Raw genomic sequence first — 15,905 nt, forward strand, 5'->3', positions numbered from 1 at the left:
GTTCCTGCCCCTCACCCGGGGCGGGGGCGGCTCCCGAGCCGCGGTCATGTGACCCGGCCAAGATGGCTGCCGGGGAGCGCGGCGCCGCGCCCGCCGCGGGAAAGGAGGAAGACTTTGAGATTATTGACAAAAAACAGCTCCCTGACGCGGCCGAGCTGAGGAACGAGGAGAAGGCGAAACCGGAGGAAGCGCGGTGGTCTGCTCCGATCTTGTCTCTGGCCAGGAAAGCCTCGGAAAACTTGGCGCTGAGCTATGGCAGCGCCCTGAAGTCCGCATCCCTGGTGGGATTGGTGTCCAAGCCCGGCAGCAGTGACAACCCGGCAAAGACAAGTACGGCTCCGCTTCTTTAGTAAACTCGCTTTTGTGGTGCGCAAATGAGTTCGCTCCCGTAAGTGCTGCTGGGTCGTGTCAGTGGTGCATGGGTGTTACTTTGAATTTCTTTTTTTAAGATGCTGCAGTTTTGTATTGAAGTAAAATTAAACAAGTGACACAGATGTAGGATTTAAGAAATGCATTATAACCAGAAGAAGCCTAAACTCTTATATTTGGAGAAATTGACTTTTGTTTTATTTGCTGCCTTTTCTCCTTCTCCTTAAAGCTTCAGAAGCCTGACTGCACTGAGGGATCTCTCAAAATTCCACATCCTCCCTCGAGTGCCGCTGGTTCCGGGAAGGAATCTCTGTACTCTCCATGTCAGAGACTAGACCAGCAAACTGAGATACAGATTTGTTATAAGTTACTTTTTAACTACACTAAAAATGCCTTCAGTTTAACCACAGACTGCTTTGTTCAACATTGGCATTTGTGGATCTAGCAGATTTGTGGAACAGGTCTCTTAGAACTGAATTAAAATGGCTTTAGTTGAATCATATGGAAAATAAATCTCAGCAATATTTATAATGTGGGGGTAAAAAACCCAAACCCATTCAAATGCAGCAGAAATTGGGCCTGGAGCCTTGTATTCCAGTCTCAGACTGGTGCTTAATTGTTCTGGAGCACTGGAGCTCAGTTTTGCTCTGTTTGGTGCTGACCTTTTTGTTTTTAATGGTACTGAGTATTCAAAGGGAAATTCCATGCCGTTGAGTTGTGACGGCATAGGGCAATGTTACTGCTGATGGACTTCTTCATTTTTTTGTGAAAATTCCTCAGTGTTGAATAGTCAGAGTTGAAGATTAATTGTCCTGAAAAAACAGACTCTTTTCTTTTCCTGCATCTCAGAGTCTCACACCAAACTTCTCGCAGGTTTGTTTCCCAAGTGCCCATCTTGCGCACCTGGGATCTAACCTGACAAAGTGCAGAGTATCCCAGTTTCTTTGTTTGCTTTTGGAATAATGCTGTGGATAGATGTAATTGAAAACAGCACATGGCATTTGGCAAGGGGCAGGGAATAAAATATTCTCTTACCTGAAATGAAGCTCCCACATTTCATGGAACTTTTACCATAATCTTTCCGTTTCTTCCATGTAAAGTAAGGGAACACACCACAACCTTCCCACATTGTTCAAAGGATTTGGATGATATTTTGTTGATAAGTTTTATGGAAAATTCTGTAAGAAAAATCAGTTAATAACTTGTATATGAAATGTGAACAGGCACTAAGGCACCTGTTCTACCTGTTCAGTATTACTTACCTTTGACTAAGCACTTAATTATAATTTAAAGCAGGTATGTTTAAGGAATAAGCCAAGGCCTGCAAGACCACTTGTTGAAAACTTGGAGCTTGTTGCCTGCTGTAATCTTTTTCCAGAGATTTTATAACCTCTATCTGCTACTTCAGATCTGTTGATCACATGTTCTAAACATATAAACCCCATCCTAAAACCAGTGTCTTCTACTGAGGAAATTGTGTCCTGCCTTGCAGAGAGGCCAGAAGCTTCAAATCTAAAGAAAATGAATCAAGAAAGACTTGCAGTCCCAAAGACCAAGGGATGGAGAACTGTGAGCTTTCCTTTGTGTTTCAGTGTTTTCTGACTTCAAAGTGTGTCAAATAATTACAGTAAATAAGGCATGTGGCTTCAAAAAGATGTTGAAACAAATCTCTTGAGTTGAATAAGATACAAAACTGTGTGACTGCATTCTTAAAGATTGCAGCATCACATCTCTGATCTTTTGCACTGGGGTAACCTGATTCCTAATCTTTAAAGCTTGGCTTTGGTAGTGTGTCTAATACCTGTTTATTTTGCATGTACCAACCTGCACAGTTTTGCAAAAGATGTACTTGACTGTGTAAATTTGCAACAGTCTAAAAATATTGTTCAAGTAATTTAACTTAATGCAAACTGATATTATAGTTTAAAAGTGTTTTCATAAAGAATATTTTGTTCATGTTATTTTATTTTTTTAAGTCTTGTGGGTACTATGTGTAAGGTGAGCAAGGTGTAGCAAGGTGTAGAGGCAAAGTATTCCTGGTAAGTAAAAATTCAAATTCAAAAAGCCATCAAAGTGGTTAGCATTGCTTTGAAACGCCCCCAAAAAACTCACTGGATTTTGTTTGTGCAGCTTTTTTTTTCTGTTCCTAATGTGTAACCTGACAATATTGAGATAAAAATTCTAAATATTATGGTGCTTTTAATCCTCATGTCAACACATTATATACAGTTTTGAAGCATCCATTGGCTATAGGCAATATACAGTATACTCCTTCTATATATGTGTATATCTAGAATATAATGTATATTGATTATATACTATATATACTATTGTATAGTATATATATAGTATATATGCAATGAACTATAGAGTAGCATGCAGAGATGACAGCATTTTGTGTACTGTGCTTATTAAGGTCAGTTAGATTAGAATGACTCTGTTTTCCCTCTTCTGATACAAAGAGGAGTTTTGCTCATTTTTAACCCTAAATTAACATTGTGTGCACAGAAAGGAAAACACTGGAGAGACTTTTGCACGATCTTGAAAACATTGTTGACCATCTTAAGTGTGACTGACACAGGGCTGGAGCTTCTGCCACTGCTTTTTCTGCAGAGTGGAGCCATGTGTGACCCACAGGTGATAGCAAGACTGTCCTACTGAAACAGCAGTGGCTTAAAACCTGATTTTGGTGGCCACGGGGCTGTGGTTGGCAGCTCCTGTCAGAGCCTGTAGGTGCCTTAAGAAGCAAGGGAGGTGGTCCTGGTCCCACTCCCCCTGTTGTCCCAAAACAGGTTCTTTTACTTGGTCTGCAAGAGGCCAATCCATGCACAGAGTGGAGGGATTTGGTTTATTTACAGTTTTGCACAGAAAGGGGGCTGGGTGGCAAGTCCACAAAGCCAGCACGACTACCAAAACTTTTCACTATTTTAGGCATTAGGCATTAATGTTCATAGGATACAAATTCCCTAGTTCTCTTATTAATTACCATTCTATCTTCTGTTGGTCAATGAGATCCATGCTCAGTCAGTCTGTCCTTTTGGGTCAGTGAGTTTCTTGGGTCAGTGGTCACAATCTGCCCCTGCCAGAATTACCTTCTACCCAGTCAGAGCTGATTGAGCACAGTTGCTGCGTTGGTTTTATGAGTTTCTCCCTTATATTGGGGGTTCTGCCAAATGTCATAAAATCATAGAATATGCTGGATTGGAAGGGACCTACTAGGATCATTGTCCAGCTCCTAGCCCTGTACAGGACCATCCCCAAGAGTCACACCATGTGTCTGAAAGTGTTGTACAACTGCTCCTTGAGCTCTGTCAGGCTTGGTGCTGTTACCACTGCCATGAGGGAGGAGCCCATTCCAGCGCCCAACCACCCTCTGGGTGAGGAACCTTTTCCTGATCTCAGCCTAAACCTCCCCTGACTCAGCTTCAGGCCGTCCCTGCGGCGCATAAATTCTGAATCCTTTGCGTCCACTATCAGTGCTACATCCTTTTATTAACCTCCCCTAGGCCTGAGGTCACTGAAGCATGTCCAGCCCTAAACCTTAACAAGGTAATTCTACCGACCAGAGATTCGCCTTTGTAACACCTGGGCGTCACTTACAGCTTGCTTGTTAGCTGATGTTTCACGGGTTAAATCGCCCTTATTGTTGCTTAGGCTTGAAATTGTACAAAGGTCGAGAAACATCCTTTCTTAAGTAAATCTGTACATCATTCCACATTTTGCAACACGCCCCGGCCGGGCCGAGCCCGCCCCGCGCCCCTCACACGGCTCTAAGATGGCGGCGGGCCCGCCCCCGGCCCCGCCGCGCGCGCTGTAGCCGTGGTAACGCGGGGGCGGCGGTCCCTCAGCCCCGGCGCCCCCGGCCCGGCCCCGCCGCTCAGGTACGGACCCCGCGGGCCGGGGCTGGGGCCGTGTTCCCCCCGGGGGCCGGGCGCGGCGCTGAGGGGGGGTTTACCCAGCTCGCCCCCGCCGCAGGATGGAGGCCCAGCGGGGGCACCGCGGCGCGGGGTCATTAAAAGCTGCGCAGCGTCTCCGTGCAGATTCTGCCCAGGTACTCGGCGCTGCGGAGGCCACACCTCGAGTGCTGTGATCAGTTCGGGGCCCCTCAATTCAGAAAGGGCATTGAGGGGCTGCAGCGGGCCCAGAGAAGGGCAGCAGAGCTGGGGAAGGTTCTGGAGCACAGGTCCCATGAGGAGCGACTGAGGGAGTGGGGGGTGTTTAGTCTGGAGAAAAGGAGGCTCAGGGGTGGCCTTATCACTGTCTACAAGTCCCTGACAGGAGGCTGTAGCCAGGGGGAGATCAGGCTCTTCTCCCAGGCAACCAGTGATAAGATACGGGGATATAATCTTACACTGCACCAGGCGAGGTTTAGGTTGGACATTAGAAGTATTTCTTCACAGAAGGTGAAGATTATACATTACATTATACACAGAAAGGTGACTGATTATACATTGAAAGGGGCAGCCCAGGGAGGTGGTGGAGTCACTGTCCCTGGAGCTGTTTAAAGAAAAACTGGATATGGTACTCAGTGCCCTGGCCTAGTTTGATCATACATTTGACTCGATGATCTCAGAGGTCTTTTCCAGCCTATTTGATTCTGAGACTGTGAAGCAGCTTTCCTTTCCCCACCCATGTGCCCCCAGGTACACGGTGTCACACCATGGAGGAGCGTGCCAACCTCATGAACATGATGAAGCTCAGCATCAAAATCCTCATCCAGTCAGCCCTGAGCCTGGGCCGGACCCTGGACTCCGACTTCCCACCACTGCAGCAGTTCTTCGTGGTGCTGGAGCACTGCCTCAAGCACGGGCTCAAAGGTGGGCACTGGCTGCCAGGCTGAGGAGAGGCAGCTCAAGGAGTCTCTGTCATGTCCTGCTGTGGCTCCAGCTTGACTTCTGAATGACGTTATTAGTTCTGTTAATATACGATGCCAATCAGTAATACAGATATAACTATGTGGTTACCCTTGTACACCCTGTATTTTGTGCCTCCTAAACTGTCAGAGTATTTTTAATGCCCCCTTTCCATAGACATGTTATAAGCTGGTAAAACAAAGTAACAAATTAACTTTGTCTAAAATTCTGGAGTTGGAAGCCTGTCATTTTTCCTCACAAATCTCTCTGTATGCTCCCTTTAGTGAAGAAGACTTTTATTGGACAGAACAAATCGTTTTTTGGTCCTTTGGAGCTAGTGGAAAAACTTTGTCCTGAAGCATCAGATATAGCAACTAGTGTTAAAAATCTGCCAGAGTTGAAGTAAGTTAATTGTTGGGGATGATGCATTTTGCTCATACTGCTGGGAAAAGGAATCCTTCATGTTGTCTCTTGGCTTTCTTAACAAGCTCTTGTTCTCAAAGAAAAAAATAGGGTGTGTAGGAGGCATTGACTTCTCCAAGAGATAAGGAGAATATCTCAAAATATTCAGAGTTTCTGACTCAAACAATGCTATCATATTGAAAACAGCATTTGGAAACTTTTATAACCTTGCTAAAAATAACTAAAGTATTCACAGGTATTTTTTTTCCTCTTCTTTCCCCCACTTTCATGATTTTATGTCATTTTGTGCGTGTGCTGATAGTATTTGATTTGAGTGATTGAGGATGATTAAGATAGACTTGATTTTAATACTAGGATGTATTAATGGTTGGATTATGGTGGTAGTTGACAATATGTATGGGTTTTCAAATTAAGAAGACTTTACAATATACTTTCCCTGAAGAAAGGGATATACTTAAATGTTCTTGTGTTCTGGAGACAAAGGTTCATTTCCCCAGAGATTTGTTCTTGTTTTTTATTAAATAATGTCCTTCCCCTCACTTTGTAAACTGAGAATTTTGAATTGCACAAATCTGGTTAATAAAACACCTTGGTTTTACCAAAACATGCATTTTATCATTTTAGGACTGCTGTGGGCAGAGGGAGGGCTTGGCTTTATCTAGCACTCATGCAAAAGAAACTGGCAGATTATCTCAAAGTACTCCTGGACCATAAGCATCTGTTAAGGTAAGAGCACAGACGTGTATTCCTGAATATTCCTGAATCATTGACACTTCTGTGGCTCCAGGGAGAGTCATTAATTGACCAGTTTAAGCTTGTTCTTGCAGCCTGCAGAGCAAGTGGTTAATTGTTTTTGCAGTGAATCTACAAAGGAACTTGCAGAGTATTTTCTGAGAGAGTTCTAAATCTTTTGCCTTATGTGATAAATGAGTGAGAACTCAGCTGAGTTTTGTAAAGGCTGCATTATTGTTTACATGATTTCAGTGATGGAAGTGCCATTATAACTGTTTGATGTGCAGTGATGCCTTATACTGTTTGTTCCAGTGAATTTTATGAACCTGATGCATTGATGATGGAGGAGGAAGGAGCAGTTATTGTGGGTCTGCTGGTTGGACTGAATGTTATTGATGCAAACCTCTGCTTGAAAGGAGAAGACTTGGATTCCCAGGTGAAGATTAAAGCTTAAATAGGATCAGTTGGTATAGGATTCTAGTAGAATTAAGTACATCTATAAATACTTTATTGAGATGGGTCCAGATTTGGCCTGTGTTGAAGTTTGTTGTGTTTCCCTCAGTGAATTAAAAGAAAGTACATAAGTAGCAGTTTATGGAAGTGCTGTCAAAACTAATAACTGCAAGGAAACTGTTCATACATAATATGGTTACTTTGAGGATTTTATGACAAATGCTAGCTTGTATGCTTGCATCAGCTAGGAAGAATATAGGTATTATTTGTCTCTCTAAATCTCAACTTCAGATTTTTATCACTTACCAAATATACAGTAATGCCTGCTTCTACACATAATTGCACTGTGAAGGTGTGTTAATAGCTTAAATATATTTTTCAGGTTGGAGTGATTGATTTTTCCTTGTACCTTAAGGAAACACAGGACAGTGATAGCAAACAGTATGTATGGTGAATTAATAATTCTAAATCATTACCATTTTTATAGAACAAACCTGGCAGACCATCTGTGGGAGGATGGGAGTCCTGGAGACTTCAAACTATTAATCATCCAAAAAGGAGAACCCAAACCAGATTTTGTTACCTAAATAAAAGTAATATCTTTCAGAGACTGAATTTGTGGTAGTTTTAACAACAATTTGGAGAGTTTGAGTCTTGAGCTGGGACCAAATTAAAAGTACATAAAATATTAGATTGTGGTTTTATTTGGTTTTAGAAGAGGTGATTTGCCAAGTCACCCATTGCCAACTCACTGCTTTGTTTCTAAGCACAGTTTCAGGAACCCTCTCAACTAAGTAGCTGTCTTTAGGGGAGAGATCAGTTATGGAGGAAAAATATAATTTTAAGTGAAATATTAGATTTGAGACTGAAGTTAGCAGCATAGATCAGGTCTTCTAAGATCTTCTAAGACCTGTAGCAAATGAAGGGATCTTCATATTTTATGTGCTTCTGTCACTTCAGAGCACTTCACTGTGGAGCTGCTGAGAAGCAGCCAAGCAGCTGCTTCACCTCCCTGGTGCTTCTGATCCAGCTCAGACACAAGTATTTTTGTAAGGAAAGGATAAAATATTTTAGCTCTGTTTGCAAGTCTATGCTGAAAGCCCAGTACAGAATAGCACTTTAGAATGAAAGAGTTTCTTCTCAATCAATACATTCTCACTTTTACAACTAGAGATGGAGGGATTACAGCTGTCCTTGACCAGAAGCATTATGTGGAAGAACTGAACCGACATCTAAGGTGGGATATTCATCTATTCTCCTATACAAACACTTGTCCTATTTAGCTTTTCCAGCATGACTTTGAATGTCTCTGCTGCCAGTCTTGTAGATTTTGTTTGATGTTGAAATGCCTTTTCTGATTATTTCCCAAAAATCTTAGTTTCATTTTGTAGTCCTACTCTTCTGCGGGTACATGCAATATGGAAAACAATAGTTTACTTTTAATAGTGTGATAGGTTTTTTTTTTTGAGTGATTAACAGAACATTTTGGAACTGTTTTTTTCAAGAGAAACTATAGCAACTGCATCTGGAAATTCGTTCCTTGGAGAAAGAGTCTCTACTCTTCCCCCATAGGTTGCTCAGTGGTACAAGCAAGCCTCCCTTACTCTCTTGAGCGGGGGAGGTGTTAGGACTGTGAAAGCTAAGCCAGAACAAGGCTGCCAGCAGAAGGACATGGTCCTCTCAGTGCTTGAGAGGGACAGTTGTTCTTCCTCAGAGTTTTTCCCCAGCTCACCAAAGTACTTCATTGTTAACAAATGCAAGATGGTAAAAATACTCTTGAGAATAGGAGTAAAAGTTGAACATTGACACTTCATTTATTGTTTTTTATGCATCTCTCTTCCTTGCTGCAGTTGCACGGTTGCAGATCTCCAGAACAAAATAGACTGTTTAGAAAAGACCAATTCAAAACTCCAGGAAGAGGTTTGTATCTGGTTTGTTAAATATTTCTCACAGCTCTCTTCCATCAGAGACAAAACTCCCTAAGACTGTACCTTACCCCTAAAATATTTGAGTAGATACTGGTGAGCTGTGGGGACTGGACAGACTGGCATGGGTTGGTGTGACTTCTAGTTCATACCACAGATCCAGGGTGGATTTTAACCTTTTACACTATGGTGCATTTCTTTGCTGAGTTAATATTTAAAAATAATTGATGAGGGTGTGAAGCAGAAGTTGGTGAATAAATTGGGCACATTAATTTTGGGTCACAGTGGGTATGGCTGCAGAAGGGTCAGGCAGCTCCTGGGGAGAGCAAAAGGGAAAGTGAGCAGCACAGCTGCTGCAGAGACTGAGCTACTGACTTCAGAATTGCTCCAGATGCTGCATTGATTGCATAGTGATTAAATATAGATCTGTTCTCTTCACACAGCTTGCAGCAGCTACCGACAGAATTGGATCCCTTCAGGAAGAGCAGCAGCAGCTAAAACAACAGAATGAATTAATTCGTGAACGGAGTGAAAAAAGTGTAGAGGTGGGACACCTATTTAGAGATTATGAGGATCCTTAAAATAAGTGATCTCTTTTGATCAGCTGTGTTGAGTTCTCCCGAGCCCACTGTGCACTGGAATGCTCAGCACAGTTGAGCACGTTGCTATGGAGGTCACTGGGTTTGGCTATTCTATGCTCAGGCATTAGATTTTACTGTTCTTTACTACACACCCAAAAATACACATGCAGAAGGAAGAACAAATTCAAAGTGTTAGAAGTATTAAAGTAAAAAGAGTAAAGTATTAAAGTATTTTTATCATTATTGTATCTTTAAAATTTCAGCTTATTAATGTTTGCCAGGTCATTGATTGTTAAACACTAGGATGTTATTTGAAATAGCACATTGAAATACTGTGTTACACACAAGAATTAAAGAAATAATTTCAATACTTTGTGACCTTATGCAACTGATGTTTTTTGTAGGTAACAAAAGAGGATACAAAAGTAGAATTGGATACATACAAGCAGTCTCGCCAGGGCCTTGATGAAATGTACAGTGATGTTTGGAAGCAGTTGAAAGAAGAAAAAAAAATCAGGCTGGTAAGGAAACTTAATTATAGAAAGTGAAGTGAAATTCACAGAATTCAGCCTATGGTAACATTACAAATACAAGATGACAGCTGTGCATCTTTTGCAGCTGTTCAGAATTCATAGAACAATTGCAAGCAAGATGCTGGTCATTGGTCATTAACACTGTCTGTAAGGTACTGGGAATTGGGGCTTTTGGAATGTTGGAAATAAAAGGCCTCTTTTTAAGAAACCACTGATATTGTTATAGCAGAGATGTAGTTTGTGTATGGGGTTGTCTGGGGTTTATCCCTGACCTATGGCTACGTAGCAGTAACTAGGAAATGTCTTTATAAGGAACTAGAGAAAGAGTTGGAGCTACAAATTGGAATGAAAACAGAAATGGAAATTGCCATGAAACTTCTGGAAAAAGATACTCATGAAAAACAAGACACTTTAGTTGCCCTTCGCCAACAGTTAGAAGAAGTGAAGGCCATTAACTTGCAGATGTTTCACAAATCCCAGGTATGTACAGGGGGCTGGGGATGGTTTTGTGGGGTTTCTCTTGTTTGGGTGGGTTGTGGTTTTACATAATTTTTTTCAGTTGAACAAAACTGTATGATAGGCATTTCTACAAGGAAGCCATGGTGTAGCAGTGCTCACACAAAATATACAGAGCTTGTTTCCATTAATGAAACAAAAGTTTAACTAGCCTCTCCATGCATGAAGTAAGAGTTCAGCAAGCCTTCCTCTCCCACACCTGGTGCCAGAAATCCAGAGGGGATTTCTTTCAATTTTTATGGCCTGTATCTTGGTGCCTGTTCAGGCTTTACCCAGGTCCCTGCCTCCTTCCCAGACACTTGCAAGTCAGCGAAACCCCAGTGCTGAGGTGTTCCTTTACTTTTGAAAGCAGTATTTATTTGGGTTTTTTTTTTTTTTTTTGCTTCCTCATTCCATGCCCACTGAGTGCAGTTGTTACATTCAAATCATCACTGGTATTCTTAGCCTGTCAATTTAATCTGGTTTTATTTCTTCAGGCTTTTTCTGAAGAGAACATTTTTGGCTTGTAGCTGATCTCATAGGCCAAAACATAGTTAAGGTGGTTTGGGTTTTTTCTAAGGTTATAACAAAACAATTGGAGCAATGTCTGCTCTGGAATTATCAGCATTTTGTTTGCACATTCCTGTCAGACCCAAGCATGGCCTTTAGCAAGTTGAACATTCTTTATCTGGTGGCAGACTTTAAACACTGTTCACTATTTTCTACAGAATGCAGAGTGTTCATTACAACAGAAAACAGAAGCAATATCCTCTTTTGAAGGAAAAACAAATGAGATGATGTCCTCTATGAAACAAATGGAAGAGAGGTAATAATTGCAAGATCAGAAAATCAACATTGAAGTCAGTTGAAAGTTTCCAATATAAACATTTACAGGGTGATCTTCCATATGCCCCATAGACATTTGGGCCTGTGTGCCAGCATGAGTTTTTTGCTTTCTCCTCTTCATCCCTCTGCACTTGCTGTTCTCTCTTCCCAGGCACACATGCCCATAACTGACCCACTGGAAAAACCATAGCTCAGGCTGTTGAAAAACATGTTAACTTCACTTTAAGAACAGGTGTGACTTTGCTTTTGGGTCTTTTTCAGAAACTGCTTTCGAAAGTCTGTTTCTCCACTAGCATTTTCAGTTCAAGCTTTTATAGAGATCCCTGTGGTAACTCTAAAACAAGAGGGTGAGAGGGTGCAGGGAAGGAGTGAATCAAAAACAAATGTCTGGGTTCCTTCCCGTGCAGGCTGCAGCAGGCAGAGAAGGCCAGGCAGGCAGCTGAGGAACGGTGCAATAAGATGAAGCAAGAGCTGGCTGGGAGGCTCAACTCATGTCGGCAGCAGATGGCCCAGCTGGACAGCAAATGGTATTTAATCTGAGCAGGTGTTTTCCTTCCCTTTGCCATTTCTTTAAGAAGTGTTTTCTACTCCTTTTATACTCAGGTCTAAGAAGGGGGTGAGTTTGAAATTCTGTTGGCTTCAGCACTGATAGACATATACAGAACCCAGGGAAGCACAACACTTCTGTACAATATGCAGTTAGCATCATGATTTTGACATGTTTTTTCCAGAACATCTAATTTAGAACACAGAGTGACAGCAAGAAATCTGCCCATTCTAACTAGCAATGGAGCTTTCAATTGCTTTTTTAATAAATCAGGAGATAGGTATATTCATGATTGTAGGCTGAGCATACAACTGACTGTCATCCAAAGGGACTGGGATTTTTGAAGGGATTTATGGGTGTTTTCTTAGGGAATGTTAATCCTCTAAAGATTTCTAAAACCGATAGAAAAATCTTCTTTCACTGTTCAGACTGCAGGGTAGAGTGTCCCTTCTAAACATGACAGTTTAAACACAAGTAGTAAAATATTAACTCGTGGGGATTGGTTTCTTTGGGGGTCTCTTGGTTGGTTGGTTTTCTTCTAGCCCTTCATTGCTGTTTGCTTTCTGTGACCTGAAAATGTTAACATATGTTAAGTGTTAACAGTGTTAACATTTTAGATGTCTGCTGCCTATTCTTTCCTCTCCCAGAACACCACTCTAGTTTTGCCCTCTTTTGGACAAGATTTCTACTTCTCACACTGTTGCTATCCTTATGTGCTATAGGATATTCTTCTGCTATAGGTTTTTTTTTAGAATGAATTATTTTTAAATAGCTCCACTCTGGAAAAGGAGTTAAAATCCGAAAAGGAACAGAGACAAACTTTGCAAAAAGAACTGCACCAAGAGAAGGATGCAACCACTCTGCTTAAAACAGAATTGCAACAGATGGAAGGACTGAAAAAGGTATGCACAGTTTCAAGCATTCAGAACAACTGAATGTGATTTATTTTTTAAGCATGAACATTCTTGTTAACCTGAAGAGGATTTGCTGCCACATAGGGAGCAGTTTCTGAGGACACAGTTGTGCACCTGTACCTGTCTGTGTGTGCTCCTGTGTTGGCACAGGACTGCCATTTTCTAGCTATGTTGAAGATGTTCAAAGCCTGAAAATCTTCCTTTTCTTGGTAAATATGGTTAAATTATTCCACTGTTTGTGCAGAACCTGTGGGTAGTTCCACCATGTAATTTTAAAAATCAAGCCTTAGAAACAAGGGAATTTGCAAAGGAGCTGATTCTTGTAAACTGCTTGGGTTGTTTGGGTAGACTAATTGAGGTTATAGGTCAAGCAGTGCACAAGAAACTTGATTTTGTGCTTGATTTCATAGGAGCTGAGAAAACTGCAAGATGAGAAGCAGCAGCTGAAGAAGGTCCGTGAGGAGCAGGAGCAAGCTCTTCAAGAAATGGGACTTCATCTCAGCCAGTAAGTTCTAGAGAACAGAACTCCTGTAAGTGATGTAAGGTGAAGTATCAGACTAATACCGAGAATTTTAAACCTCATTTACTTATAAAAATCAATTGATGTGAGAATTTTAGTAGGCAATTACTATGTATGAGAAACTAAAGAGCCATGAAATGAAAGTGAGGGAGGATCTTGTCAGAGTGAGCTGGCTGAGAGGAAACATTAAAGGAAATGTTTAGTTCTTGTAGTGGAACTGTGCTTTTCCTACATTCTTCTGTTTATACGGAAAAAGAGGCAAACCCTGAGTTGACAAAGTTTCCTGGTGATAGTGAGTGGTTGATTGGTAACAGGGAGCTGACTGAAGAACTGGGGTTTGGGTTCAGTGGCTCGACAGTGGAATGGCAGGGAAAACCAAACACAACTAAATAAAAAGTCATGCAGAGCATAATTTCTTTTTTCCAGATCGAAGCTGAAGATGGAAGACATTAAAGAAGTAAATAAAGCACTAAAGGTACTTTCTCGTGGATATTTTGACTAAGCATATTAATTTCATTTAACACCTTCAAATTTCACCGTGGTTATTCTGCTCTAAAAGGTACTTTTGAAAAAGTACCAGCAACGTTGGTAAAACACCTATAAGTTTATTTGTATCTCCAGCATGGTTTTCATACCAATTTTACAGGGTCATACGTGGCTGAAGGATGATGAAGCAACCCACTGCAAGCAATGTAAAAAGGAATTTTCCATCTCAAGAAGGAAGGTAAATGTCGTTCAGCTGATTATTTTTAAATAATCCATGGAAAACAGAAGTGGTGCTGTTGCATACCTTGCTAGGGAAGACTGAACCTGTTCTATTCCGAATCTTGCTGGCATGATAAATAATTTGGCATTTACCACCCAAAAAGTAGTACTGCCCCCTGCTTCGGAGCTCTGGTGGAGAGCTGCCGTGGCTGCGTTCAGGCTCCCTTCCCAGCTGAGCAGGCACCGCTCGGTGCCCGGCCGCGGTGTGGGACAGCGGGGAGCCGGCAGCCGCAGGCGGGCCAGTGCAGCCTCTGCCTGCACAGCCCTCCCTGCGCAGCCAGGCCCCCGCACGCTCCGGCTCCTGCTCCCGGCTGTCCCCGAGCCGGGGCGGGTGCGGCTCCTGGCCGCGGAGGGAGGGCGGCTGCGCTGGGATCGAGCCCTGTGCTCGGCCCTGCACAGGAGGAAGTGCTGCTGGGAGGGCTGGGCTTGGTGGAAGTGGAGGGACTCGGTGGACTTGGACACAGTTGCCAAGGCCTGACTTCTCTCTTCCTGATGCAGTTTTTAGGCAGCTGTGCTCATTGACCTTTTTTTGTAGCATCACTGCAGAAACTGTGGGGACATCTTCTGCAACACTTGTTCCAGTAACGAACTCGCGCTGCCATCCTACCCAAAACCCGTCCGTGTCTGTGATAATTGTCACACATTGCTGCTCCAGCAGTGCTCCTCTAACTCCTCCTAAGGCTCTTCCACCCTTGACAGAGCCACCATTGGAAAGTAGCCATTATTTTTTTAATTCTAAATTGCAGGTGTCTTCTGTGCAGCAGACTGGACTGGCTGGTCTGATAATTTCCACTCTAAGAGCAGTGTAAATTAATTTGTAGGGATTGTGCAAGCTAATGCTTCTCCAATTGAAATAACTAAGAAGCTTATATCAACTGTAATTTCCCAAAAAGTTCTATTTGAAACTAAGATTCATTTTTCTGATTTTTATAGATATTTGTATTAAAATTTGTATATGGCATTTCTACATTTATTTGATCCCTGTAGAAATTATTGTCTCTCTGTACATGAATTTAATTTCTTTACCTTCACTGTAGGTGCTCCTGTGTGTTCCCCTGGCTTGTGTACAGTTTTGTATTTGCTCTAAGTCAGTCAGAGAGGAAAAGGCCAATTTATGAATTGTCTATAGAAAGCTTTATAAGGAGTGTCAATGAATGTGCCTTCAGTTCACTGCGAAGTCAAAATCTGCACATTATACTTGTTCTGGAAGTTGCTGTGACCACAGTGCAGTAGTTACACAATAAAGACTTTTGCAAAAACTGAAAGCAAGTGAAGTGCTAATTTTTAACACCTGTCAGTCACAGAACCTAGAAGAGAATGTTTTTCCAGCCATGCATATCCAGGGTTTAAGCTAAGGGTAGCAGAATGTGTCTGGGATACTTGACCAACACTGTGGTATTCCCTGGAAGGTGCCAGATGAAGCCACTGCTCTGCAGCTGGAACTGCTTTCACCCTTTTCCAGAAAAAAAAAAGGGCAGTGGCTCCAGCTCACTGTGTCGACACCCCTGGTACAGAGGGGAGCAGCTGCTGCCCCCAGCCCCAGGAGACTTTGGTCCCTGTTCTGCCGGGCCTGGGCTTGGCTGCACCAGGGATCCCAAAGCAATTTGTGTTCCTGTGCCAGTGCACGGAGCTGTCACGTCACCAACAGCACAGTGAAGGCAGCCCTGTCCCCAGGCAGCACCCAACAGTACCCGTGTGTGCCCCAGGTTCCAGAGCAGCTCTTTGACCAAGTGAGCTTCTTCCAGAGGCTCCATGTGGAACAGTGCAAACCCAGGTGTGATCCCCACTCTGCCCCAGCTCTGACAGAGGCACAGCAGGGCCACGTGTCCACCGAGCTGGGCTCAGTCAGCATTCCCCTCAGCAAGCAGGTTGTTTTCATGGCAGGCAGCCATGGCTGAAATACCCAGTGCCCAGAATTCCACCCTTACAGCTCCTCTGCTACAGAACAA

At 42.7% G+C, this 15,905-nt stretch overlaps 2 protein-coding genes across 5 annotated transcripts in view; one reads left to right on the forward strand and one right to left on the reverse strand.

The window, feature by feature from the left end:
• ADAMTS2 (ADAM metallopeptidase with thrombospondin type 1 motif 2) overlaps nucleotides 1–4,055 on the reverse strand; it is a 240,732-nt gene extending 236,677 nt beyond the window's left edge. Inside the window, exons 1-2 of the mRNA XM_053956225.1 lie at nucleotides 3,970–4,055; nucleotides 1,405–1,547 (exon numbers count right to left, since the gene is read on the reverse strand). The gene's annotated coding sequence lies outside the window, so the exon portion shown is untranslated. The remainder of the gene's footprint in view (nucleotides 1–1,404; nucleotides 1,548–3,969) is intronic.
• Nucleotides 32–15,221, forward strand: RUFY1 (RUN and FYVE domain containing 1). Of its 4 annotated transcripts, none has more exons than XM_053956227.1 (18): nucleotides 32–330; nucleotides 5,013–5,186; nucleotides 5,507–5,624; nucleotides 6,270–6,371; nucleotides 6,690–6,813; nucleotides 7,213–7,271; nucleotides 8,002–8,067; nucleotides 8,681–8,750; nucleotides 9,199–9,300; nucleotides 9,741–9,857; nucleotides 10,182–10,349; nucleotides 11,093–11,190; nucleotides 11,618–11,737; nucleotides 12,530–12,659; nucleotides 13,082–13,176; nucleotides 13,618–13,666; nucleotides 13,838–13,915; nucleotides 14,492–15,086. In XM_053956227.1, the coding sequence occupies exons 1-18, from the start codon at nucleotides 63–65 to the stop codon at nucleotides 14,633–14,635; spliced, it is 2,082 nt and encodes a 693-aa protein (XP_053812202.1). In that variant the 5' UTR covers nucleotides 32–62; the 3' UTR covers nucleotides 14,636–15,086. The 4 variants fall into 4 exon arrangements, with proteins under 4 accessions (XP_053812202.1, XP_053812204.1, XP_053812206.1 ...); XM_053956229.1 differs by having other exon boundaries at nucleotides 33–330; nucleotides 14,994–15,221; XM_053956231.1 differs by lacking the exon at nucleotides 32–330 and adding an exon at nucleotides 4,163–4,250.
• Nucleotides 15,222–15,905: the final 684 nt, after the last annotated feature.

Source organism: Vidua chalybeata, chromosome 15 (genome assembly GCF_026979565.1).
Source record: "Vidua chalybeata isolate OUT-0048 chromosome 15, bVidCha1 merged haplotype, whole genome shotgun sequence".
Classification (NCBI taxonomy): Eukaryota; Metazoa; Chordata; class Aves; order Passeriformes; family Viduidae; genus Vidua; species Vidua chalybeata.

Coding starts and splice junctions, on each gene's coding strand:
- RUFY1 (XM_053956227.1), top strand. CDS start 63: ATGGCTGCCGGGGAGCGCGGCGCCGCGCCCGCCGCGGGAAAGGAGGAA. Junction 5,187..5,506: donor CCTCAAGCACGGGCTCAAAG/GTGGGCACTGGC, acceptor TGCTCCCTTTAG/TGAAGAAGACTTTTATTGGA. Junction 13,177..13,617: donor ATGGGACTTCATCTCAGCCA/GTAAGTTCTAGA, acceptor TCTTTTTTCCAG/ATCGAAGCTGAAGATGGAAG.